Below are 26,725 nucleotides of genomic sequence, written 5' to 3' on the forward strand. Positions count from 1 at the left end.
AGCAGCACCAAAAGGAAGGAATCGGAGTCCCCTCTTACCTTAATGATTGGTTGATGAGGGCAAAGTCAGCAGAAGAGGCGCAACAGGTGACAGAGTGAATGGTCAAGATGCTGGAATCCCTAGGGTGGATCCTTACTTATGGAAAGAGCAAGCTGAGGTCCCCTAGCAATTGGAATACCTAGGGAAATTGTTTGACATGGCACCCAGCAAAATAACTTTGACTAAGGAGAGAGTCAACAAGTTGAGGCTCAGACATGGACACTTCTGGCTTCTCACCATGCCCATTGACTTGGAGTATCTCCAAGTGCTAGGGCAGCAGCCCTAGATCTGGTCCCCTGGGCATGAGTGCCCCATGAGGCCACACCAACAGTTCCTATTGTCCATGTGGTTGCCAAGTGTGTGGAGTTTGGGACAAATCTTCCGATTCTCCCCCCTCCCCCCAGTAGACCAGTGAACATCTTCCCAGGGGTGTCAATCTGGAGATTTCAGCCTGGGTCACAGTGACTACTGACTCTTCCAAGTGTTGTGCAATAATGGTCTACATCAACAAGCAAAGAGGTACTAAGCCTTCAAGTCGTGAAAGTGGATGATCTGATACTGGGCTGAGCAGAATTTCAGAGCCATCTCAGCTTCTCACACAGCCAGCATAGACAACTGTTAGGTGGACTTCCTGAACTGAAATGCCTTAGATCCAGGGGAATGAGAACAAGCAGAGAGGCCTTTCAGATGATGGTGGATAGATGAGGACCTTCTTTCACAGATATAATGACATCTGCTGGAAACCAGAAGGTGGGCAGGTTTTTCAGCAGAAGAAAAGAACCGGGCTCCAGAGAGATAGATGTACATGGCCTCCCCTACTTGACTGACTGTACATTTGTCCATTAGATTGTAAGCTCTTGAGCAGGGACTGTCCTTCTATGTTAAATTGTACAGCGCTGCGTAACCCTAGTAGCGCTTTAGAAATGTTAAATAGTAGTAGTAGTAGTAGTACTTTGTGTTCCTGCTGTGGTCAATGGTGGGGCACCTACTATGGTGAGTGGAGGGTCTTTCCGCACTGATTGTTTTTGACTGGCCAAGGTGGCCATGCTGCACAGGTCTTTGAAGCTTCTGTGCATGGCCCTGCTAATGCTACCTCTGTACAAAGACTGTTTATATCAGGGGCCAATGGTTACGGAGGATCAAAGTCCTTTTTTGCATGGCCCTAGAGAGGTGCCATTTGTGCAGGAAGGGGTTTTCACCAGCGATGAAAACCTCTTTTATAGCGGTACAGTTGTACATGGCCAGTTTTCTGAAGAGGGTGAATCATAAGTACATAAGTACATAAGTAGTGCCATACTGGGAAAGACCAAAGGTCCATCTAGCCCAGCATCCTGTCACCGACAGTGGCCAATCCAGGTCAAGGGCACCTGGCACGCTCCCCAAACGTAAAAACATTCCAGACAAGTTATACCTAAAAATGCGGAATTTTTCCAAGTCCATTTAATAGCGGTCTATGGACTTGTCCTTTAGGAATCTATCTAACCCCTTTTTAAACTCCGTCAAGCTAACCGCCCGTACCACGTTCTCCGGTAATGAATTCCAGAGTCTAATTACACGTTGGGTGAAGAAAAATTTTCTCCGATTCGTTTTAAATTTACCACACTGTAGCTTCAACTCATGCCCTCTAGTCCTAGTATTTTTGGATAGCGTGAACAGTCGCTTCACATCCACCCGATCCATTCCACTCATTATTTTATACACTTCTATCATATCTCCCCTCAGCCGTCTCTTCTCCAAGCTGAAAAGCCCTAGCCTTCTCAGCCTCTCTTCATAGGAAAGTCGTCCCATCCCCACTATCATTTTCGTCGCCCTTCGCTGTACCTTTTCCAATTCTACTATATCTTTTTTGAGATACGGAGACCAGTACTGAACACAATACTCCAGGTGCGGTCGCACCATGGAGCGATACAACGGCATTATAACATCCGCACACCTGGACTCCATACCCTTCCTAATAACACCCAACATTCTATTCGCTTTCCTAGCCGCAGCAGCACACTGAGCAGAAGGTTTCAGCGTATCATCGACGACGACACCCAGATCCCTTTCTTGATCCGTAACTCCTAACGCGGAACCTTGCAAGACGTAGCTATAATTCGGGTTCCTCTTACCCACATGCATCACTTTGCACTTGTCAACATTGAACTTCATCTGCCACTTGCACGCCCATTCTCCCATTCTCCAAATCATGTTCATTCCCCCACTAGGAGAATTGTTCGCCATGGGACTTCAATCTGGTGTTGCAGGCCTTTACTGGTGCATCATTTGAGCCCTTATGCCATGCACTGATCAAGGACCTCATGTTAGAGGTGGTGTTAGTTGCTATTTTTTCAGCTGTAGGGTTTCTGAGCTGCAAGCCCTCTTGTGTAGAGGACCCGTATTTGGTCTTTGTGAATGAGAAGGTGACCATTCAGAGAGTTCCATCCTTTTTTCTAAGGTATTATCCCTTTTTCACACAAGTCAAAGAAGTATTTCCACCCTGGTGTCACAGGTCTACCAAGGAAGGGTTTCGCTGTTTGAATATCTGCAGGGTATTATTGAGGTATGTGAAGGTAAATTATTTGTTTGCTGGCACATGTAAGGTGGACAACTAAATGATAAGCTGAAACTGTAATATTCTTACAAAATTTCTCACCATGAGGCTTATTCAAATTGATTTATTTAATTATTTAATGGAGGAAAAGACCTCAAAAGTCCTCGCTCAGCAGCAGACAAAAATTTCTAAGTGACGACTCTTCTTAAACTCCAGTATTATCTTTGGTCAAAACCCTCCATTTTTTAATTTGTTTTAATAACTTTTTAATAATTTCAGTTAATTATCTGTGCATCTCTTCACTTCAGAAGTAGTTATGACATTTAAAGGCACATCTACCTTTTTCATTCAATAAATAATTTTACATTTAAAGGCACTTAAGCTTCACTTATTATCCAAATAAAACATTGTTTGATTTCTATTGATAACCTTAAGAGTGGACTAACACGGCTACCACACTCCTCTACTTATTATCCAAAAATAGTATAAATATTTGAAGGCACTTAGCTTCACTCTCTGCCCAACGGGACTCTCAGTTTTACTCTTGCATCTTCTTGTTCCACAATCCTTTCAACATGGCGTCCTCTGGCATAGAAAATGCTGACCTTTAGCGTTTTCTAAGCCAGAGGATGCCATGTTCACTGCCTTGCTGTTCCTGATGAAAGGGTGAAATATTAAGTAAAATAAACCATAACCCATATGTTGGGAAAAGACTGTGGTTTCTGAAAGAGATGCGTGCACATTTGAGCAGAGTGCAAGTGGCTTCTTGGGCTGAGGAAAGCTGGTAGTGGCTGTGTGCAGGATGGCATTGTTGTCTTCTCTGCATTCTTTAGTTAAATACTAGTAAAAAAAAAACCCGTTTCTGATGCAAATGAAACGGGGGCTAGCAAGGTTTTCTTCAGAGTGTGCATGTGGGAGTGTGTGTGTCCCTGCCCTCTGCCCTCTCTCCCTTCCCCTGTGCTGTCTGTCCCCTCCCCCTCCCCCCTCCGAGTCCAGTCCTTCAGTGTTAAGTTTCCTGCTGTGCTGTGTTTGTGTTACAGAGAGAGTGAGGGTGTCTCTCTCCCCTCCCCCCTCTGAGTCCTTCACTGTTACAGAGAGAGGGATTTCATGCTGTGCTGTTTTCCTTCACTCATGGGGAAACCGGATATCTCTGGTGCTTCACACTTCTGGCTGGAGGCTTCATTAGAACGTTGGTGGTGCCTTTTATATATAGAGATCATCGGCTAGATTGGTAATCAAGGGGCAATGTGACCTTTGTGAGCACTGCTATAAAGCCAGTAAAAAATAATACAAAGATTGAAGTCTGTTGCAGAGAGTTTGACAGGGACATCTTTTGAAATCACATTTTGATCCCTTTCTCTCAGCACTATCTGACCATTTCTTGTCTCACTTTATCTCCCAGGTATCTGCAAAATCACCTGAATAATCTCTTTGCAGGAGCTTGGGAGCCCCAGGTTGTTTCCCCACTTCCAGTCCATATTCCACAGGCCAGCTCTCAGCAGGTGAGATCTGTCTTCTTTCAACATAGCCTTCAATGTTTCTTTACCCCTATATCACAAGTCGACTTGCTTAAAATATTTGCCCAGGTGATTTTGTCTTGTTCATAACTTTTGGTTGACCACATGAGTATCATGCCAGGTGAAATGTACCCATCTGCTGGGAAAATAGATTTTAGATCTATTACCAGATGTTACAGTATATGGCAGACTGGTCCTTCCATTTTGAAGATGACAGCACCAGAGGGAGGGGGGAGAGGGTGCCATTAATCATCATGGAAACTTTTTTTTTTTTTTTTTTTTGTATTGGGTGATGAGAGGGAGTAAGGTCGGATCCGATTGAGTTGAGCGAGGTGGAGAGGGAAGATTGGCAGCTTTTTTTTCTCTTCTTTTTAATATCATCCTTACTGTCAGTGCCTGAGCTAATCGCTATGTATCACTACTTAGGCATTGACAGGAAGGGTGGCATTTTGCAATGATCTGTGGATTATTGTTACAATTTTATAGGATGTGGCAGTATTTTTGAATCACTAATGTTATAGAGCCATATGCTTAGCTCTAATGTGAGGTTTTCTGTGTCTGCCCATCTAGTTTTAAAGCCCAAGGACCAGATTTAAGGGTTTAACAAAAAGATATCAACAATTGTAAGCATTTTGGGTGCACAATTTCTCTCTTTTATTTGAGCTATTGTTAAGACTTGAGTAAAAATATATCCCTTCTTAAACTATTATAGGGCAATAATCAAATTGACTCTTGGATACAATCATCACTAAACTAATAGCACATTAAAAAGTGTGCACTGTCAGGGCAAATAGTGCACACACAGAAAGGAACACAGACTTTTAGAAACAATGGGATGTGAGCGGTTTTTTTTAGCCACTGCTGACTTTATTCCCAGATATTAAATACCGAGCCATTTGATAGGCCATAGTGGTATATCAAGGCTTGGAAATATCCAGGTTTCTCCGATGACAAGCAGGCTGCTTGTTCTCACATGTGGGTCGGCGTCCACGGCGGCCCTAGGAACGTAATTTTTCCAAGCAAAAATCCAGAAAGTTTTGCCAGAGCCTTCTGGCGCGCAGGGCGCATGCACCGCACATGCACGGCCGTCTTCCCGCCCAGGTTCCGTTTTTCTGCGGTAGAGAGCAGCTGTTTTTTTGTGTGTCTCTTACTCGACTTACTTTCATCTCAAACTGTTCTTGACCCACTCCAATCTGGCTTTCGAACTCTTCATTCAACTGAAACTGCACTTAAAAAAGTTTCCAATGACCTGTTACTGGCCAAATCCAAAGGTCTCTATTCTATCCTCATCCTTCTTGATCTATCTACTGCTTTTGACACTGTTGATCACAGCCTACTCCTTGATACGTTGTCTTCACTTGGATTCCAGGGCTTTGTTCTTTCCTGGTTCTCCTCCTACCTCTCGCTTCGCACCTTTAGTGTACACTCTGGTGGATCCTCTTCCACTTCTATCCCACTACCAATTGGTGTACCTCAGGCTTCTGTTCTCGGTCCTCTCCTGTTCTCTTTCTACACTTCTTCCCTTGGCACTCTGATATCATCCCATGGCTTTCAATACCATCTGTATGCTGATGACTCCCAGATCTACCTCTCTACCCCTGAAATCTCAACCAGCATCCAGACCAATGTATCAGCCTGCCTATCTGATATCGCTGCCTAGATGTCTCAACGTCATCTAAAACTTAACATGGCCAAAACAGAGCTTCTCATCTTTCCCCCTAAACCCACCTCTCCTCTCCCCCCTTTCTCTATTTCTGTGGATGGCACCCTCATTCTCCCTGTCTCATCAGCTCGTAACCTTGGGGCCATCTTCGACTCCTGTCTCTCCTTCTCTACTCACATTCAGCAGATTGCCAAAACCTGCCCCGTTTCTTTCTCTATAACATCAGCAAAATCCGTCCCTTCCTCTCTGAGCACTCTACCAGAACCCTTATCCACACTCTTATCACCTCTCGCCTAGATTATTGCAACCTGCTTCTCACCAGCCTCCCATTTAGCCATCTCTCTCCTCTTCAATCCGTCCAAAACTCTGCTGCGCGACTCATTTTCTGCCAGAGTTGCTATGCTCACATTAGCCCTCTCGTCAAGTCACTTCACTAGCTCCCTATCTGTTTCCTCATTCAATTCAAACTTCTTTTACTGACCTATAAGTGCATTCACTCTACCGCTCCCCAGTACCTCTCCACTCTTGTCTCTCCCTACACCACCCTTGGGTACTCATTTCTGTGGATAAATCTCTCGTCTGTCCCCTTCTCCTCTACTGCTAATTCCAGACTCCGTTCCTTTTGTCCCACTGCACCTCACGCCTGGAATAGAATTCCAGAGCTTGTACGTCTAGCCCCGTCCTTGGCCGTTTTCAAATCCAGGCTAAAAGCCCACCTCTTTAACGCTGCTTTTGACTCCTAACCAGTACTCACTTGCCCTGTACCCTTTTATCCCCACCTCTTTAATTCCCTGACCTCTTAATTATTCTGTTTTGTCTGTCCTATTTAGATTGTAAGCTCCTTGAACAAGGACTGCTTTTTTCTTGTTTGGTGTACAGCGCTGTGGATGCCTTGTAGCGCTATAGAAGTGATAAGTAGTAGTATATATTTATATATATGAGTGTTGAGGGGTTTTCTTAGAAAACCTAGATTTGGACCAGACTGCAGGATCTTGAACAAGTCACTTAAATTTTTTTTTCTTACATTTGTACCCCGCGCTTTCTCACTCCATAGCAGGTTCAATGCGACTTACAGGCGGTAGAACGAGAGGACATGAAATGAGATTGAAGGGGGGCAGACTCAAGAAAAATGGCAGGAAGTATTTTTTCACGGACTACTACTACTACTTAGCATTTCTATAGCGCTACTAGGGTTACGCAGCACTGTACAAGTTAAAACATGGGGAAGCACAGTCCCTGCTCAAGAGAGCTTACAATCTAAAGGTAACAAACTATGTAGTCAGTGTAGTCAGTATATCATGAATGGGGAAGGTGGTTAGGCACCAAAAGCAAGGGAGAAGAGATGGGTTTTGAGTAAGGACTTAAAGATGGGCAGGGAGGGCGCATGGCATATGGGCTCGGGGAGTCTGTTCCAGGCATAAGGTGATGCGAGGCAGAAGGGACGGAGTCTGGAGTTAGCGGTGGTGGAGAAGGGTACAGATAGGAGTGATTTGTCCTGAGAGCGGAGGTTACGGGTGGGGACATAGGGGGAGAGGAGGGTAGAGAGGTAATGGGGGGCTGCAGATTGAGTGCATTTGAAGGTCATTAGGAGAAGCTTGAACTGAATACGGTAGCGAATCGGGAGCCAGTGAAGCGACTTGAGGAGAGGGGTGATATGAGAGTATCGGTTCACGCAGTAGATAAGATGTGCAGCGGAATTTTGGACATATTGAAGGGGGGATAGGTGGCTAAGCGGGAGACCAGCAAGGAGAAGGTTGCAATAGTCAAGACGAGAGGTAGCGAGTGAGTGGACGAGGGTTCGGGTGGTCTGTTGAGAGGAATGGGCGGATTTTGCTAAGATTATAGAGGAAGAAGTGACAGGTCTTAACTGTCTGCTGGATATGGGCAGAGAAGGAGAGGGAGGAGTCGAAAATGACTCCGAGATTGCGGGCTGACGAGACGGGGAGGATGAGGGCGTTGTCAACAGAGACAGAGAGTGGGGGAAGAGGAGAGGAGGGTTTGGGTGGGAAGACAAGGAGCTCAGTCTTTGCCATGTTCAGTTTCAGATGACGGTTGGACATCCAGGCGGCGATATCTGAGAGGCAGGCCGAGACTTTGGCCTGGGTTTCGACTGTGATGTCGGGAGTGGAGAGGTAGAGCTGGGTGTCATCGGCATAGAGATGGTACTGGAAACCATGTGATGAGATCAGTGAGCCCAGGGAAGAGGTGTATATTGAGAAAAGAAGCGGTCCAAGGACAGATCCTTGAGGAACCCCAACAGAGAGCGGGACGGGGGTGGAAGAAGAACCATTAGAAAATACTCTGAAGGTGCGTTGGGAAAGATACGAGGAGAACCAGGAGAGGACGGGGCCCTGGAATCCAAATGAGGACAGTGTGTCAAGAAGTAAATTATGATTGACGGTGTCGAAGGCGGCAGATAAGTCGAGGAGGATAAGGATGGAGTAGTGACCTTTGGATTTGGCAAGGAACAGGTCATTGCAGACTTTGGAGAGAGCTGTTTCTGTTGAGTGTAGTAGGCGAAAGCCGGATTGAAGCGGAGTTGGATGGGTTGTCAACGTGAATGTTAAAATCACCAAGAATGAGGGATGGAGATGCGGGATCAAGAAAGACGGTGAGCCAGGCGTCGAAGTCAGTAAGGAATGAAGAGAGGGGCTTATCAGGGGGGCGGTAGATGACGGCAACTCTGAGTGGTAATGGGTAGAATAGTCGGATGGAGTGAGCTTCAAAGGACGAGAAGCAGTGAGACTGTGGCAGGAGGAGGGGTTGGAAACTACAGGAGGGCGAGAGAAGTAGCCCGATGCCTCCGCCGCGGCCATCTGGGCGGGGAGTGTGGGAGAAGAGATAACCTTCATGACAAAGGGCGGCGACTGAGGCAGAGTTGTCAGGGGAGAGCCAGGTTTCGGTTAGGGCGAGTAGTTGAAGGGAGCGAGATGAAGAGATCGTGGATGAAGGGCAGTTTGTTGCAGACCGAGTGGGCATTCCACAAGGCACATGAGAAGGGGAGGGAAGAGGGGGGGAGGAGGGGAATAGAGATGAGATTGGAGGCGTCACGGAATCGTTTGTGTGGATAGGAGGAGGACAGGTGAGGGGGGCCTGGATTAGGATTAATGTCTCCCGCGGATAGCAGGAGGAGGAGCAGGAGAGTGCGGAGGAGGGTGGGGGGAGGTCGGGCGACGAAGGCGACGAAGACTGGGTGCACTTAGGAGGAATGGTGAAGGGTTAATGGTAGGAAGGAGGTGTTGAAGATTAAGGGCTAGGAAGGAGGAGGGGGACAAGAGAGATGGTGAGGTGGTGAGGGATGGGGGTGGATAGGGTATTGCCGTAGTGGGCAGGTTGGGAGGGAACACAGGTGGGCAATGAGTTCCAGCAGTGGGCAGCGGTAAGGTGGAGGGGATAAAGATTAGGAAGGGACAGGGCAAGGAAGAGGATGTGGACAGGGGCCATAAGTAGTGATTGCGGTGTAAGTGTAGAGACTGAGGTGAGAAGTAGATAGAGCGGAGAGTTGGAGGCTTGGAATTGGAGGTATAGATGGACTGGAGAGCAGGTAAGTCAATGGCTGACAAGTTAGCAGGCAGGCAAATGAGGCAGTGGCTGCCAAACTAGCAGGCGAGCTGAAGCAAGCTGGTGCGGATGGACAGGGATGAGCAGGGAGAGGCTGGGGGGGTAGGTAGGTCAATGGCTGTCAAGTTAGTAGGTAGGCAAGTAAATCAGTGGTTGACAAGCTAGTAGGCAGGTTGGGGCATGCTGGAGCCGGTGGACAAGAACGAGCAGGGAGATTCTGGAGAGCAGATAAGACAAGGGCTGACAAGTTAGCAGGCAGGCGAGTAAGTCAATGACTGACAAGCTAGCAGGCAGGCTGGAACAAGCTGGTGCAGATGAGCAGGGAGAAGCTGGAGCAAGCAGGCTGGAGCAGATGGACTGGAACAGGCAGGGAGAAGCTGGTTCAGGTGGATCGGAGCACGCTGGAGCAGATGTACTGGAGCGGGCAGGCTGGAGCAGGTGTATTGGAATAAGCAGGGAGCAGCTGGTTCAGGCAGACTGGAACCGGTGTACTGGAACAAGCAGGGAGAAGCTGGTTCAGGCGGACTGGAACACGCTGGAGCAGATGTACTGGAGTAGGCAGGCTGGAGCAGGTGTACCGGAGTAGGCAGGCTGGAGCAGGTGTACTGGAGCAGATGGGCTGGAACAAGGAACACGGAGAGAGTAGTGGATGCTTGGAATGCCCTCCCGCGGGAGGTGGTGGAAATGAAAACGGTAACGGAATTCAAACATGCGTGGGATAAACCTAAAGGAATCCTGTTCAGAAGGAATGGATCCTAAGGAGCTTAGCCGAGATTGGGTGGCAGAGCCAGTGGCGGGAGGCGTGGATGGTGCTGGGCAGACTTATACAGTCTGTGCCAGAGCCGGTGGTGGGAGGCGGGACTGGTGGTTGGGAGGTGGGGATGGTGCTGGGCAGACTTACACGGTCTGTGCCAGGGCCAGTGGTGGGAGGCGGGACTGGTGGTTGGGAGGCGGGGATAGTGCTGGGCAGACTTATACGGTCTGTGCCCTGAAAAGGACAGGTACAAATCAAGGTAAGGTATACACAAAAAGTAGCACATATGAGTTTATCTTGTTGGGCAAACTGGTTGGACCGTGCAGGTCTTTTTCTGCCGTCATCTACTGTGTTACTATGTATATTATATACAGGAACTTATTTGTACCTGGGGCAATGGAGGGTTAAGTGACTTAATCCTTCATTGCCTCAGGTTCAAACTTGCCCTCTAGGGACAGGGAAATACCTAGTGTACTTGAATGTAGCTCACCTTGATCTACTTCTGAAAAGGGTGCGAGTTAAATCCAAATAAATAGGCTAGGAACATGAGTAGTGGAGGAGTAACCTTCCATTACCTCAAGTTCAACATTGTAAACCCTCTGGGGACATACATTCAGGTACTGTGGATATTTCTATGATCAACTTGTCTTTATCTACTATTGAAAAGACCTAAGCTAAATCTTAAAGAAATAAATACAAGAAGTGGGAAGGGGGGAGATATGCAGTAGCCCAAGCTTTCTTTGCAATAATGAATCTAAAGACAGAAGATGTTCTGCCTACCAGAAAGAACATCTGTTCTCTGTATTTACTGAACCAAGTAAAATAGCTAGACATTTGGAAACATCCAACCTGGATTGCATTAACGCCTTTTTAAATATCTGGCCAGCTCAGAGGCATCTTTGTCATAATCTGACAGTAACTTAGCCCTGTGTCTAATTCATCTGCACATGAATTTTGCAGATGGAGGTCTAGGAGACCAATGTTTATCTACTTTGTGTACTTAGCATGTAGGAAGTTTCATTTTCTTTTTCTCTGATGCTCTGGAAGAACCTTATCTTGTAGGGATCTCTAATGTAACTGTAATTATAAAAGTTAAGAATCAGTCAGTAGCTGGTGCCTATCTGTGACTATCTGTGGATTGTGTTGCTGCAGCTATGGGAGACCTAGGATGAGGGGGTTCACTGCCATCTGTAGGATGTACAAGGAGATGGTCTCTTGGTGATGAACCCCAATACCGATGAGGATAGGTACGGTCTTGGCTCAGAGGAGCCCCCGAATGTGACCATAAACTGAGGACACTGGGATAGGATGCAACAGTTCTTCTGTGGGAATCCACGTACCAGTGCTGCTTCATTGAAGTTGCCTCCTGCTCCTGAATCAATAAGAGCGTCAACACAGATTCCGGCATGACCAACAGCAGAGCTGGCACCAGGAACTGTGACCACAGAACTCTTTCTTAAGCCCAAATACTTCTTCCTCAGCCAGGACTAGGGCTGCCGGTTCCCCAACTTTTTGGTACAGACTTGAGCATAATGGCCCTTGTCTCTGCAGTAGAGGCAGAGACCTTGGGTTCACTGGCATTGTTTCTCCTGATCTGATAAGAGAAAACAATAGGTTCTTCTGACCCAAGGGAAGTTTCTGGCTGAGGGGCAGGAGGACTGTTCGGACGACAACTACTCCCGGACCATGATGAACAGTTACTGGCCTGACATTCTAAAGCTCGCTCTCGGAATCTCACACAAAGAAACTCGAAGTTTCTCAGGAACCAAACAGAACAGATGGCGAAACAGGAACCCACTCACACACAGAAGCAGGGAGCTTCTTAGGAAACCACACAGACCCAGAACAGACAGCGAAACAGGAATCTCACACACAGAAACTGGAAGTTTCTTAGGAATCCACACAGACCCAGAATAGACAGAAACTAGAACCCACTCACACATAGAAGCTGGAGGTGTGTCGACAATCCAAGTGATGCAGTGCAGGAGGGAAAAGGCGTTTCAGAACCCACAGGAAGCAATGTAGCGTCAGGGGCAGCTAACAATGCAAGAGCATCAAAACCCGAGTCCAATAGCATTAAATGCCTCGCTTCTTTGAGGTCTAGTTGGCATCTGATATCACCACAGGGGCATGCTGATGGCTGGCCGACACAGGTCCTGCGACACTTCCTGAACAGTGGCGGACGGCTCCTCCCACTGCCCTGGCTCCGGAGTCACTGTAGGACTGTGACACAGACAAGTAGGTGTATGTGACCTACGTGTAAGTATGTTTGGGGAGGGGAGATTTTAAGTGGAGTACAATCAGTCATGAAGTGTGCATGTAGGTTATAAAATATGTTTGTACATGTACGTCAGCTGCATACATTTACACCTGCTCCAGCTCTTTTCTTAGCTGTGATTTCTGTCTGTGTTCTGTTAGTATTTTGTAAAGACATACTGGTTTAAAATAGTAACATAACATGGAGGGGCATAATCGAAAGGTCGGCGAAATCTGAATTTGGGCGGCCTCAAGAAGCCGGCCAAAATCAGGTAGGTATAATCGAAAAATAATATGGGCGGCCTTAGACATTCCATTATCGCAGTTGAAACCGGCCAAATCAGGGACGCCCAAAGTATAGGGAAAAGGGCACCCTTAGACAATCCATTATCGCAGTTGAAACCAGCCAAATCAGGGGCGCCCAAAGTATACGAGTGTTTCTGTATGTAACCAATTGTTTATCTACACTTAAATTGCACATGCCATGATGTAATATTGTAAGCCACATTGGGTCTGCAAATAGGTGGGAAAATGTGGGATACAAATGCAGCAAATAAATACGAAACATACTTTATACTTATCAATGTTCCTTATATTTTTCCCCGTACCTGCATGTCCGCAACTACATGCACTGTACTTGCGGAACATGCAGCTATGGGAAATATAAGGAACATACGTATTTGATTGTGTATATATGAAGTTCGCACACTTGATAATGATCCATATAAGGAAAACTCCGCACGTAGGCCCTGCACGCGTCACGGCCATCCATGTGTGGAGCCATTATAGATGCCAAAACGTGCACGTACTGATGTGTCCATGTATGGGATGGTGATCCATATATGGAGCTGTGCATGTAAGGACGCCCATCACGCCTGGGTGTCCATATAAGGCGATGCATGTTTTCCAATGGTTATTCATTGAGAAATGTCTCTCAGATGCAAACCCAATTTCAGCAAGGCTGAAATCGTTTTTTTTGGTGCGGCTGTGCATCAAGCACAGACGAATCCTGTTCAGGCCCCACCACCACCTGCCCCCCAGGACTCTCTCCATTGAAGCCTGGGGTGAGATAAGGGACAGGTTGGAGTTTGCTCACCCCCTCCCATCCTGGGCTATCTGGCCCCCCTCCTGTAGCAAGACATTTAAGAGCTCCCTCAGCAATGTAAGCACAAACTGTAGTCTGCATTCAAGGGTAATCAGTGATATGTGCACATGCACATTCATTATTAGAATCTATGTACTAGAAAGCAAAAACATTCTCACATCCCTACAATAATACTGCACACAAACGGTACTCTCTGTCCTCATGTCCACCTCAATGACATAATCTGTACCAATGTAATGCCCCCACCCCCCCCCCCCCCCCCCCGAATCAGTGTTGTGAGTCTCTCCTATTTGATTTTCAATTGAATTTGTGTGCTGAAGGCAAGAAGGGCCATCCCCTGACTCCTGGTGTACAAACTTATATCTTGCAGAAGATTTGGCATTCGGAGGGACCTCGAGTCCTTCCGGCGGAGGTTCCGAAGAACCAAGAGAGAGAGTCCTGACATAATCAGGGCAGTGAGACGGTGCCTCAGGGCTACAGGTTGCAGCTACTCTCCCATGAGTGTGGCTGCAACTTCCAACTAACCTCCTCTGAGATGAATGAGATGACATGCCTCACTTCTGTATCCCCCTTTCTGGGGTGGATATGGATTCATGGTATTCTTGCCTGATGTCAGAGCATGATTTGAAAGTAATGTAAAGATGTGTTCCCTGCCAACACATCTTATAGTGTACTCCTTTTTCAGACCAGCTCCCTGGGTTCCCTGTCATGTCGTCTCATGCATCTCACACCCCATGTGTATAGCCCAGGGCTCACCACTGACCCCACCTTGCCCCATTCCTGCCTTATGCCAGCCAGCTCCTGCACTATGCAAGCCATGTTGAATGTGCTGATCTCAAGGACAATCCTTTTACATACACAGGGCCAGCAGGAGGAGGAGGCAGTACTGCCTCAATTGGTGGAGCAGGAGGACCCCTGGAAGGATATGCCTCCACTTAAAGAGGAGGAGGGCCCAACACCATCCCCAGCACTATGCCTCCTGCAGCAACTGGCCAATACCCAAAACCAGTTGCTGCAGGAGGTGTCAGCGATGCGGCAGGGTAACGAGCAGCACTTCAGGGTGCAGAGGCTGCTCCTGGTGCTGCTCGTTAGCCTGCTGCAGAGGGCCATTCAAAGACACTAACGCCTCCCTGAGACACTTTTTTGTAAATACTTCACTTGATGTTATTGTTAAATACACATTTGATATTTTTGTATATAAAAGGGTGTGTGTCTCTACTTTGTGCACTACATATTATCAAATGCTGGGGTTGATTTGAGAGGAGGTAGCAATCTGGGTTGCATGACAGGTGACCTGTGACAGAGAAACTTTGGTATATATGTGTGATAAGTGTGGCCATACAGAAGGCCACCTGTTGCTTCCAAACTGCATGGCTGTATGGTAAGTGGGGGGGGGGGGGGGAGGCTGGGTGGGCATTTCTGTTACGGAACACAAATGCCCATCCAGCCTCTCCCCCCTTACCATACAGCCCCACAGCACAGAGTTGTGTAAATAATAGGTATGTTGTCTAGCACTAGTGATCTTCCAAGTAGAAGCTTGTACATAACCATAGGTAGCGCATAGATGATGTTTGCTCTCTGATCGCCAGACATCCTTACCCACAACCAAACCTCATTGGTGAGGGCCAGGAAGGAGCTACAAACAACTGGGTCATCTTTTCACATTGAATGTATCAGCAATGGTATATAGTGCTGAGGAGAAAAGGGAAAACAAGGGTAAAAGCATTAGATGGATGTTTACTTCATCAAAATTGCAATATAATACATCAGGTACACAAGGGCACAGGCTAGAGGAATTATATAGGCACCAGGCTGTGGCCACCTGCAGGTAATTTAGACTACTACTACTACTAATTAACATTTCTAAAGCGCTACTAGGGTTACACAGCGCTGTACAATTTAACATAGAAGGACAGTCCCTGCTCAAAGAGCTTACAATCTAAAGGACACGTGAACAGTCAGTCTGATAGGGGCAGTCAAATTGGGGCAGTTAGGATTTCCTGAAAGGTAAGAGTTAGGTGCCGAACGCAGCATTGAAGAGGTGGGCTTTAAGCAAAGACTTGAAGATGGGCAGGGAGGGGGCTTGGCGTTAGGGCTCGGGAAGGTTGTTCCAAGCATAGGGTGAGGTGAGGCAGAATGAGCGGAGCCTGGAGTTGGCGGTGGTGGAGAAGGGTAATGAGAGGAGGGATTTGTCCTGCGAACGGAGGTTTCGGGCGGGAACGTAAGGGGAGATGAGGGTAGAGAGGTAGTGAGGGGCAGCAGACTGAGTGCATTTGTTAGGTAAGAAGGAGAAGCTTGAACTGAATGCGGTATCTGATTGGAAGCCAGTGAAGTGACCTGAGGAGAGGGGTGATATGAGTATATCGGTTCTGGCGGAATATAAGACGTGCAGCTTAGTTCTGAACAGATTGAAGGGGGGATAGGTGGCTAAGTGGGAGGCCGGTGAGGAGTAAGTTGCAGTAGTCAAGGCGAGAGGTAATGAGAGCGTGGACGAGAGTTTGGGTGGTGTGTTCAGAGAATTTTGCTGATGTTAAAGAGGAAGAAGCGACAATTTCTTGCTATAATAGCGAAAAGTTTTGCCTGCTATTATTTTCTTGGTTGATATGCCGCATAAGAGGAAGGGAGCCGTTAGAGTCGGAGCCCCGCCGACACTAACATCAACGCCGATCCAGCAAACCCTTGAGGGTTTCATAACGAGGCAATCCACTTCTATAGTGACCGGAGACCCCGTTCACTCGACGGCGCAAGGAGACGCTGAGATTCAGGGGCAGGACCCGTCGTCCCCTCCGGTTAGACCCCCACCTCCGCAACCAGCTGTATTCAGCGGGGACGAAGCTTTCCTGAACCGCAAGTCGGAGTTAGGAGCGCCGTGCCGGGGCTCTACCGCTGGACTATCAGCTGACACCTCAATTCCAACTGAGGTTGTAACCGCCGCAATGGCGTCGAGAACAGGAACAACTAAGGTTTCTCTGACGAAGGTTACTCTGGAAGCTATCTGGGAAACGCTCCAGAGTGTGGATCAAGCTGTGAAAACTTCCACGGGTAAAGTAGAAACTTTATCGAAAAATGTTCAAGAATTGACTGATGCATTTGCAAAGATGAAAGTAGAGATAAATGAGAAAGTAAATTCTATAACGGAAGAAAATATAAACTGAGAGAAATTTCACTGAAACTTATTAAAGATAACACTCTGATACACAATAGATTGGAAACTTTTGAAAACTATAATCGTAGATTGAACCTCCGGTTGTTAAATTTTCCAAGAACATCAGTTTATTCGCCTCAAGAAATCTTTAAAAGATATTTGGTTGAAAATTTAAAATTTTTGCCTGAAAATATACCACCTCTGAACAAGATATATTATTTACCAACGAAAAAGAAAAAAGAGGAAGAACAACAGATTGCACAACCACAAGGAGAATTGAATGTATCAGAATTATTAGATACTTCCCTATCAACAGCTATAATGGAAAGACAAACACTTTTAATATCATTTATTTTCCATCAGGATTTAGAAGCAGTTAGAAAAATGGCGTTAAAGAACTTACAAGTACCATTTTATGGTGGGAAGATCTGGGTATTCCCAGATGTGACTAAACAGACCCAACTTAGGAGGAAGGAATTTTTAGCTTTAAGAACTGCTACAGTAGCTTTGGGTGCAACGTTCAATTTAAATTATCCTTGCAAATGCAATGTTAAATTTATGGGGATAAAATATCTTTTCTTTAAGCCTGAACATTTAAAGCAATTTATCGAACAGAAACAAATATTACGAACCTAGCTGGGAAAAGCAACTTGACCATGGGTTTAAAAAATTAAAAAATTTAAGTGGATTTAGTGTTAAGCAATTACTTTTACATATTTCTTTGTTTAAATGTCTCCTGAGATATATGGATTAGTCTTCTCTGTATGGTGGTCTAATACAAGAGGGCAAAAGATTTTCCTATGTATATTGTAATTCAATATTACTTATTATTTCCTGCTATCATTTAATCTGCTTTTCCTGTTTCAATTATTAAGCTTGTAAAAATTTGAAAATTTAATAAAATGATTTAAAAAAAAAAAAAAAAAAAGAGGAAGAAGCGACAAGTCTTGGCTATCTGCTGGATATGCGCAGAGAAGGAGAGGGAGGAGTCAAAGATGACTCTGAGGTTGCGGGCAGATGAGACGGGGAGGATGAGGGTTTTATCAACTGAGATAGAAAGTGGAGGAAGAGGAGAAGTGGAACTGTAACCAGAACCCCTTTCCCTCACCATGACTTAAGGGCTCAAGGCCGTGGTAGGCACGCACCTGTGGCCACCTTGAAAATAGTTTTCAGGATAGAATAGAGAAATGTTGTTGTTCCATAACTATGGAGGATTGTAGGACTGTGTTGAATAATGTGGAAAAGACATTGAGTGCATATATGTTTCCCCCCCTCCCCACCCCCAACAACCCTGAGAATGGGTGGGCACTTCATAACAGGGGACTGGGGTTCACCACATAAAGAAGGATGGAACCTAGCAGGGAGACACATGAGGTGCAAAGCGGGAGAAAAACTACCAGCTGTGGATACCCGTGAACCTGGTGAAAATAGAGGTAAGATTGGAATGCAGAACACATAGAATGGACCATGAGGGATGCACACATCCATTCTCAGGGCCTCTTCCCCTCCCCCATCCCACAGGAAGCCACAACCGAGTGTGTCCAATAGAGAACAAGACATCTGTATAATGAAATGGGTAGAAACAATCATGGCTGTCAGGCCCAGATGCACTAAACTTAACGAGCCATTAACGAGCAAGTAGTAAACCGTAGCATGCACCAAACGCCATTTTCCAATCCCCTTCATCTGCCACCAGACCCTCACAGCGCCTCTCACCTCCGTGTGAAGGCGCTGCACCGGCTGCAGCAGGCAACAGCTGATCGCCTCTCTTCGGACTTCCCTCCTTTCCTCCCTGGCCCGCCCTCGTCTGACGTAAGTACAAACAAGCAGGTGTGCAAAAGCATACAGTGGGAAAAAGGCTTACTATAAGTGGAGCTAAACCGCTTTCAAATACCACCCCATAATGTAAAGAAATACCTCTAAAGTGCAAGCACAGAAAAAGCCGTTTTAAAGAGGCGCCAATAAAGGAAATGCAAGCTTCCAAATGGTAAGAGCAGCTGCGGATGTTTATCATTATCTCCCTTAATCAGAGGAGTGTGGTAGCCGTGTTAGTCCACTCTTAAGGTTATCAATAGAAATCAAACAAAATAAAACTTGTAGAAGCTAAAATAAGATGAAGGATGCTATATTGGAGAAACAGGCCAGATGCTTAAGACAAGATTCAATTTACATAGACATCATATAAACAATGCTGGTGCCAGCAGGGTTCCCACGCCTGTTGGGCAACATTTTACAAGACCAGGACACTGCACCAGTGACTTCACAGTGAGAATCCTCAAAGGTAACTTTAAAACCATACAAGAACGTAAGACCTTTGAAGTCAGAATGATTGAATATTTTAACACCCAACAGAAAGGACTTAACAAGGACCTGGGGTTCCTAGCCCATTATAAACCATAAAGCTGTATGTCTCTATTGATCACCCACCCTGTTAGAATACCAATGATATACTTTGATGTCCCCATACATACTTCCTACCCACCCCCATCCTCCCACCCTGTCAGACTGTCATAGCAATGCTTGAATGTTTTTCACTTATATACACTGTCAGCTAGCACATTTGCTTATTTCCGATCTGACGAAGAAGGGCAACCTTCGAAAGCTAATCAAGAAATGTATTAAGTTATGTCCAATAAAAAAGGTATCATCTTATTTTCTTTTCCATGTTTTATTTTGTTTGATTTCTATTGATCTCCCTTAATCGAAATGAGGACACCCAAAATACAGAGCAGCTGGAGCCACCCATAGTCCCTACCTATAGAGCAGTTGGGGCCGCCCATAGTTTCCTACCTAGAATCGAACTTAGGGCGGCCAAATCTTCACATTTAGGTCAGCCTTAGAGATGGGCAGACTCAGTTTTCGCCGATAATGGAAACCGAGAGCGGCCATCACAAACCTGGCCAAATCCAAGGCATTTGGTCGTGGAAGGGCCAGCATTCGTAGTGCACCGGCCCCACTCAAATGCCAGGACACCAACCGGGTACCCTAGGGTGCACTGCAGTGGACTTCATTAATTGCTCCCAGGTACATAGCTCCCTTCCCTTGGGTGCTGAGCCCCCCAAATCCCCCCCAAAACCCACTCCCCACAACTGTACACCACTACCATAGCCCTTATGGGTGAAGGGGGGCACCTACATGTGGGTACAGTGGGTTTCTGGTGGGTTTTGGAGGGCTCACATTTACCACCACAAGTGTAACAGGTAAGGGGTGGATGGGCCTGGGTCCGCCTGCCTGAAGTGCACTACACCCACTAAAAACTGCTCCAGGGACCTGCATACTGCTGTGATGGAGCTGGGTATGACATTAGAGGCTGGCAAAAAATGTTTCTAATGCTTTTTTTTTTTTTTAGGGTGGGAGGGGGTTGGTGACCACTGGGGGAGTACGGGGAGGTCACCCCCAATTCCCTCCAGTGGTCATCTGATGAGTTGGGGCACCTTTTTGAGGCTTGGTCCTAAAAATAAATGGACCAAGTAAAACCGGCCAAATGCTCGTCAAGGCCAGCCTTCTTTGTTCCATTATCGACCAAGAGTGGCCATGTGTTAACCACACCCCAGTCCCGCCTTCGCTACGCCTCCAACACGCCCCCTTACACTTTGGCCACTCCTGCGACGGACTGCAGTTGAGGCCGGCCAAAGTCAGCTTTCGATTATGCCGATTTGGCCTGACTTGAGAGAAGAGCGGCCATCTCCTGATTTGTGTCGGAAGATGGCCGCCCTTCTCTTTTGAAATAAGCAGGATAGTGACATAGTAGATGACGGCAGATAAAGACTTATACGGTCCATCCAATGTGCCCAACAAGCTCAATACATATGGTTAGTGATACTTCCTATGTATACCTGGTCTTGATTTATCCTTGCCATTTTCAGGGCATAGATGGTAGAAGTCTGCCCAGTACTGTCCTTGTTCTAAAATTTCTGAAGTTAACGTCAAGCAGGATTACTTTACTTTATCCCACGCTTTTTTGAATTCTGTTACAGTTTTCATCTCCACCACCTCCCATGGGAGGGGATTCCAGGTATCTACCACCCTCTCCACGAAAAAATAGTTCCTGACATTATTCCTGAGTCTGCCCTCTTTTAGCCTTAAGTCATGTCCTCTCGTTCTAGCGCCTTCCTGTCTCTGGAAAAGGTTTGTATGCAGATTAATACCTTTCAAATATTTGAACATCTATATCATATCACCCCTGTTTCGCCTTTCCTCCAGGGTATTTATTTATTTATTTTATTTATTTGCTGCATTTGTATCCCACATTTTCCCACCTATTTGCAGGCTCAATGTGGCTTACAGTTTTCCTTCATGGCATTTGCCAATCTAGAGTAGAAAGGTACAATTGACATTAAATAGAAGAACAGGTTGACATATTCGATTTAAGTAAATAACATAATGGATCGTCATTACAGGGTGAAAGAGACAATTGACATTTCCTAAAGAATATTGATGACCTGGTAGATTAAAGAGACAGATTAATAGCATGTCATTTCAGAGTATAGATGCAATTTGTATGATACGGAGAATATTGATGATCTACAAGAATAAAATAATAAGCATAAGGAGAAAACATTTGGATATCAAGTGAGGTGTTGTGTTATATTGCAGTTCTTAATATGGGTCATTGCAGTATGCCTTGTTGAACAGATATGTCTTCAGTGATTTGTGAAAGTCAGTTAGATTGTGAATTAATGCGTTCCATCGATTTGTGCTTATATAGGAGAAGCTAGATGCATATGTTAGTTTGTATTTTAGTCCTCTACAACTTGGGAAGTGAAGGTTCAGGAATGTGCGTGTTGATCTTTTGGCATTTCTAGATGGCAGGTCAATCAGGTCTGTCATGTAGGCCGGAGCATCTCCGTGGATGATTTTGTGAACCAGGGTGCAGACCTTAAACGTAATACTTTCTTTAAGTGGAAGCCAGTGTAACTTTTCTCTTAGGGGTTTGGCGCTCTCATATTTTGTGTTTTGGGCTGTTTGAAGTTTCTTGATGAGTTGTGCTTTGCAGCCTGCATATAGTGCATTGCAGTAGTCTAGATGGCTTAGCACCATTGACTGTACCAGGTTACGAAAGATATTTCTTGGGAAGAAGGGTTTTACTCTTTTTAATTTCCACATAGCGTGGAACATCTTCCTTGTTGTGTTTTTCACATGGTTTTCTAGTGTGAGGTTCCGGTCTAAGGTAACTCCGAGAATTTTCGGGGTGACTGACACAGGAAGGGAGAAGTTTGGTGTGGTTATAGTGGTGAATTTGTTTGAGTTATATTGAGATGTGAGTATGAGACATTGTGTTTTTTCTGCATTAAGTTTTAATTGAAATGCATCCGCCCACGAGTGCATGATTTCGAAGCTGTGGTTAATGGCATTAGTGATTTCCTTTAGGTCATGTTTGAACGGAATGTAGATCGTAACGTCATCTGCATATATGTAAGGATTGAGGCCTTGATTGGATAGCGATTTAGCCAGGGGTGTTGTCATCATTAGATTGAAGAGGGTTGGTGAGAGTGGAGATCCTTGGGGCACACCGCATTCCAGTGTCCATGAAGTTGATATTCTTGAATTAGATTTCACCTGGTATGCTCTTCTGGTTAGAAATCCTCTAAACCAGTTAAGCACATTGCCTCCAACTCCGAAGTATTCTAGGATGTTTAATAATAATTTATGGCTGACCATGTCAAATGCACTGGACATGTCGAATTGTAGTAGAAGTATGTTGTTTCCTGTTGCAATTGTTTGTTTGAATTTGGTGAGAAGAACTGTTTTGGTGCTGTGATTAGCCCGGAATCCTGACTGTGTCTCATGAAGGATTGAGAATTTATTTAAGTAGTTGGTGAGTTGTTTGGTCACCATACTTTCCATTAATTTGGTTACCAGAGGGATAGATGCTACTGGGCGATAGTTGGTTAAGTCGCTTGTATTTTTCTTTGGGTCCTTAGGTATAGGTGTGAGTACAATGTTTCGTTTATCTTTTGGGAAGAGTCCATTTTGTAGCATGTAGTTCAAATGCATCGTGAGGTCTTGTGTAAATTGTTGAGGTGCAAGTTTTATAAGGTTATTAGGACATGTGTCTAATTTGCATTGAGATTTGGTGAGCCTTTTGATCGATTGAGAAATGGTATCATCCATGAGTGTGTCGAATTTAGTCCAGGTTCGGTTAGCTGGGTATTCACTGGGTAATGGGTCTAGACAATCGAGGAATTTTAAGTAGTCGTTACATGTATACATGTTCAGGTCAGTAAGTCTTCTCGTATGTCGGGCAATGCAAATTTCATACCATTTTTGTAGCCTTTTTCTGAACCACTTCGTCTTTTTACATTCTTAGCAAGATATGGCCTCCAAAACTGAACACAGTACTCTAAGTGGGGCCTCTCCAATGATCTGTAGAGGTGCATCAACACCTCCTTTTTTTTCTTCTGGTTCTATCCCTCTCTATGCAGCCTAGCATCCTTCTGGTGACTTCCACCACCTTGTCACATTGTTTTGTCACCTTCAGATCCTCAGACACCATCACCTCAAGGTCCCTCTCCTGAGCTGATCATACCAATCTCTCCCCTCCTATCTGTTTTTTATTTCTACACCCCAAGTGCATCCCTTGACTATTCTTCTAGTGTTTGGAGATCTCTTCTCATGGTTTCTACTCCCTCCAGGGTATCTACTCTATTGGATATCTTTGTGTCTTCCGCAAAAAGTCAAGCTTTTCCTTCTAACTCTTCAGCAATGTCTCTCACATGTAAGTGCCTCATTGTTCTTCTAATCTAGGTAACCTATTATAGAATTACCACCTTAGAACATTTAACCTGAAGAATGTAAACAGGTCAGAGTTCATTCTATTGGGAGAAATATTGTTCAAAAGAGTCATATTTGTTTCTCTCTGGGACAGTAGATATTTTAGAATTAATCCCAATTAAAATTGCCCTAGAGAGAGAATCGGGATGAAATCAGCCTTACATAGTTGGCATGCTTGTGTGATAGATATAGATTAAACAGCATTACGTCAAACTAAGATGGACTTTTCTAAGCAAACGTGGATTTGTTTTTTTCTTAAGAGGCAAACTAATGCCCTACCCACATCCCTTTGCTTGGAAAATTCATTAGGTAACTTCAGACAGGGCCTTAAAACCGATTTATTCATTGATGCATTTAGGTGATGACTAGCTGCATTTCGGCTCATTGGTGGCTGTACTGTGGGGCAGGCATCCTGGTTTTGTGCTCTTTCCTCCTCTTTTCTATGCAATTTGTTGTTTACTGTTTTCTGATCGATATTGATAGTTATTGTAAACCGCTTTGACAGCTGCTTTAAGAGCGGTATATCGGGTCCTAATAAACTTGAAACTTACTAATTTGTTACATTATTCAGTGTTATCAAGATATACAGGATCTGTCTGAGCACAGAAATCTCTAGAAATTATTACTAAAGCATGCATAACAGTTACTATACAATATCCTGTGCTAGTTTCCTGAGTCTTTGTATTCTTTCCAACCTAACAGAACTTGGAAAGAATTCTACAAAAGGGGTCAAGAATGTTTGTTTTGGGGGAAATAACTGTGAAAATTTAAGACCCCACTCCCCAAAACTGCTACCAACTTACCATCTACCCTTTACTGATCTAAAACTATCCTCACCCACAGAAATACCCTCACAGAACTATTTTCCCCAACTATGCCCCCTAACAACTCCCTAAAACTATTTATTTATTTATTTATTTATTGCATTTATACCCCGCTCTTTCCTGCTCGGTAGCAGGCTCAGTGTGGCTTACATAGTATGGAAGTATATAGTATCACAGAAAGAACACAGCTGTAGCAATAGTAAAGGTATGACAACTACTTATCCACCTTCATTTGCCTCTCAACTCCTACTTTCCTTACCCTCACCATGTACCTTTACCACCTACAATTACTCCCAGCTCCAAAATTAATTTCTGCACCCTCCATAAACAAATTTTTGGCCTCTTCTGTAATTGAAAGACACACAGAGACAGCACAGCTAAATATACAAGCGCAAACACACAGAGATTGGAAAGAATTCCATAAGTCATGCTCCTCATTCTTTCACCACATGTTTAGCTTACTCAACTGCTCAAACACTATATATTTTTTAAAAAGTTGTTTATTTATATAACAAACCAATAAACATCTTAGGGACACCGTGGCTCCTTCAGTGTGTGCCTCAATAGAAAACAAAATACAACAGTTTAATGTTCAAGTTCACCCCCCCCCCCCCCCCATTACCCTTCCCCCAACCCAGTAATCTCTGTAGGCTTCACAACAACCCAAACTATGTGTAATACGTAATACAGGATTTCCTTGTTCTCTAGTCAAAACTACCCTATCAAACTAGCCCATCCCCCATTACTTCGCCTCAAAAAAAAAAAAGTCCACATTTGCTTATAAAAGTCCATCTTAGTTTGATGTAATGCTGTTAATCTATATCTATCACATAGGCATGCCAACTTCCCCTTGACCAGTTGTAAAGATGGAACCTCCCCCAACCCCTACGCTGCTGTCACCACCATTCTTTTAGCCTCAAATACTAACAATAACAGCATATCTTTGGCCTCTCTAGGCCTGGTACTCTTTTGTTCAGTAAATCCACCTCCATACTTAGTGCAATTTTTTCTTCCAGCATAGACTGAACATATTCAAAACATATATCTTGGGGCATGTCCACCACATATGTTAAGTACATTTCTTGATCAGAACATCCTCTCCTACAAGTAGTCGCACCTGACTTATTCCATTTTCCCATTTTATCTGGTCTATAATACCAATGAAAGAGCACTTATGCATTTTCCACCACTTGTAACATAGTAACATAGTAAATGGCGGCAGATAAAGACCTGTATGGTCCATCCAGTCTGCCCAACAAGATAAACTCATTTTACATGGTATTTGATACTTTATATGTATACCTGAGTTTGATTTATCTTTGCCTTTCTCACGGCACAGACCGTAGAAGTCTGCCCAATACTGTTCTTGTACCATTTCTTCTAAACAGGATTCCTTTGTGTTTATCCCACACATGTTTTAATTCCATTACCGTTTTCATCTCCACCACCTCCCGCTGGAGGGCATTCCACATATCCAACACCGTCTCCATAAAAAAATACTTCCTGACATTAGTCCTGAGTCTGCCCCCCTGTCAGGCATACACAGCAGGTAACTAGGTTTGTGAGCCCTTGGGCCACTGCCGAGGAGCGGCAGCGGCAGGAGAATCACCCAAACACAAGACAAGGCAGCCCGGAACTGGAACACAGTGGATCGGGTTAAGGCTTCACCTACACTTAGCCACCCTTCACCCGGAGTTAAGCTCTGGGCTGCAGGCGGTAGGCAGGACTTACCGGACAGGACAGGAAGGCCGGACTGCAGGACACCGCAGCAGGCAGATAGACAGCAGGAAACACAAGAAACACGCTGGGTTCCAGGGAAACAGCAGGCAAACGAATAATCCAGAAACAAGCCGGGTCAGGCAGGTGGCAACAGAAGAATAGTCCAGTAACAATCTGGGTCTAGGCAGGCGACAAGCAGAAGAATAGTCCACTCCAGGTCTAGGCAGGTGGCAAGCAGAAGAATAATCCAGTAACACTCTGGGTCAAGGCAGGCAGCAGGTAGAAGAAAAGTCCAGTAGGCAAGCAGAGTCAAAGTCACAAAAGAGTAAAAGAACAAAGGCACTACAACAACTCACACCAAAGAAACATCTGTGAAGAACCCTGTTGCAAGGCAAACTAGAACCCCTCCCAGGTGATTAATAAAGGCAGCCTACCAGGGAATTCACCAGGTATGGATACTTCTTAGTTCCAAAAAACTCCCACAACAATCTGGAAAGCTGGAAGATCCGGACCGGACCGGACCAGCATATCTTCTGGAACATGAGAAACTCCAAGTCATCGGTTCACAGCAGCCACCAGGTTTAACCACCAGGGGGCGAGTATGGAACCTGGGCATCATCATGACACCCCCGTCAACCTCAATTCATGTCCTCTAGTTCTACCGCCTTCCCGTCTCCGGAAAAGGTTCATTTGACCGTCTGTATCATGTCACCCTTGTTTCTCCTTTCCTCCAAGGTATACAAGTTCAGGTTAGCAAGTCTCTCGTACGGTTTGCAATGCAAGTCCCATACCATTTTTGTAGCTTTTCTTTGCACCGCTTCCAGTCTTTTTACAT

At 45.3% G+C, this 26,725-nt stretch overlaps 1 protein-coding gene across 4 annotated transcripts in view; it reads left to right on the top strand.

Moving 5' to 3' along the window:
• LOC115457896 (acetolactate synthase-like protein) overlaps positions 1 to 26,725 on the top strand; it is a 226,003-nt gene that overhangs the window by 82,408 nt on the left and 116,870 nt on the right. For all 4 annotated transcript variants that reach the window (XM_030187572.1, XM_030187574.1, XM_030187573.1 and 1 more), the window contains one exon: positions 3,975 to 4,074. In XM_030187572.1, the coding sequence (XP_030043432.1) occupies positions 3,975 to 4,074 (100 nt within the window). The remainder of the gene's footprint in view (positions 1 to 3,974; positions 4,075 to 26,725) is intronic.

This window comes from Microcaecilia unicolor, chromosome 14, assembly GCF_901765095.1.
Source record: "Microcaecilia unicolor chromosome 14, aMicUni1.1, whole genome shotgun sequence".
In the NCBI taxonomy this organism is placed as follows: domain Eukaryota; kingdom Metazoa; phylum Chordata; class Amphibia; order Gymnophiona; family Siphonopidae; genus Microcaecilia; species Microcaecilia unicolor.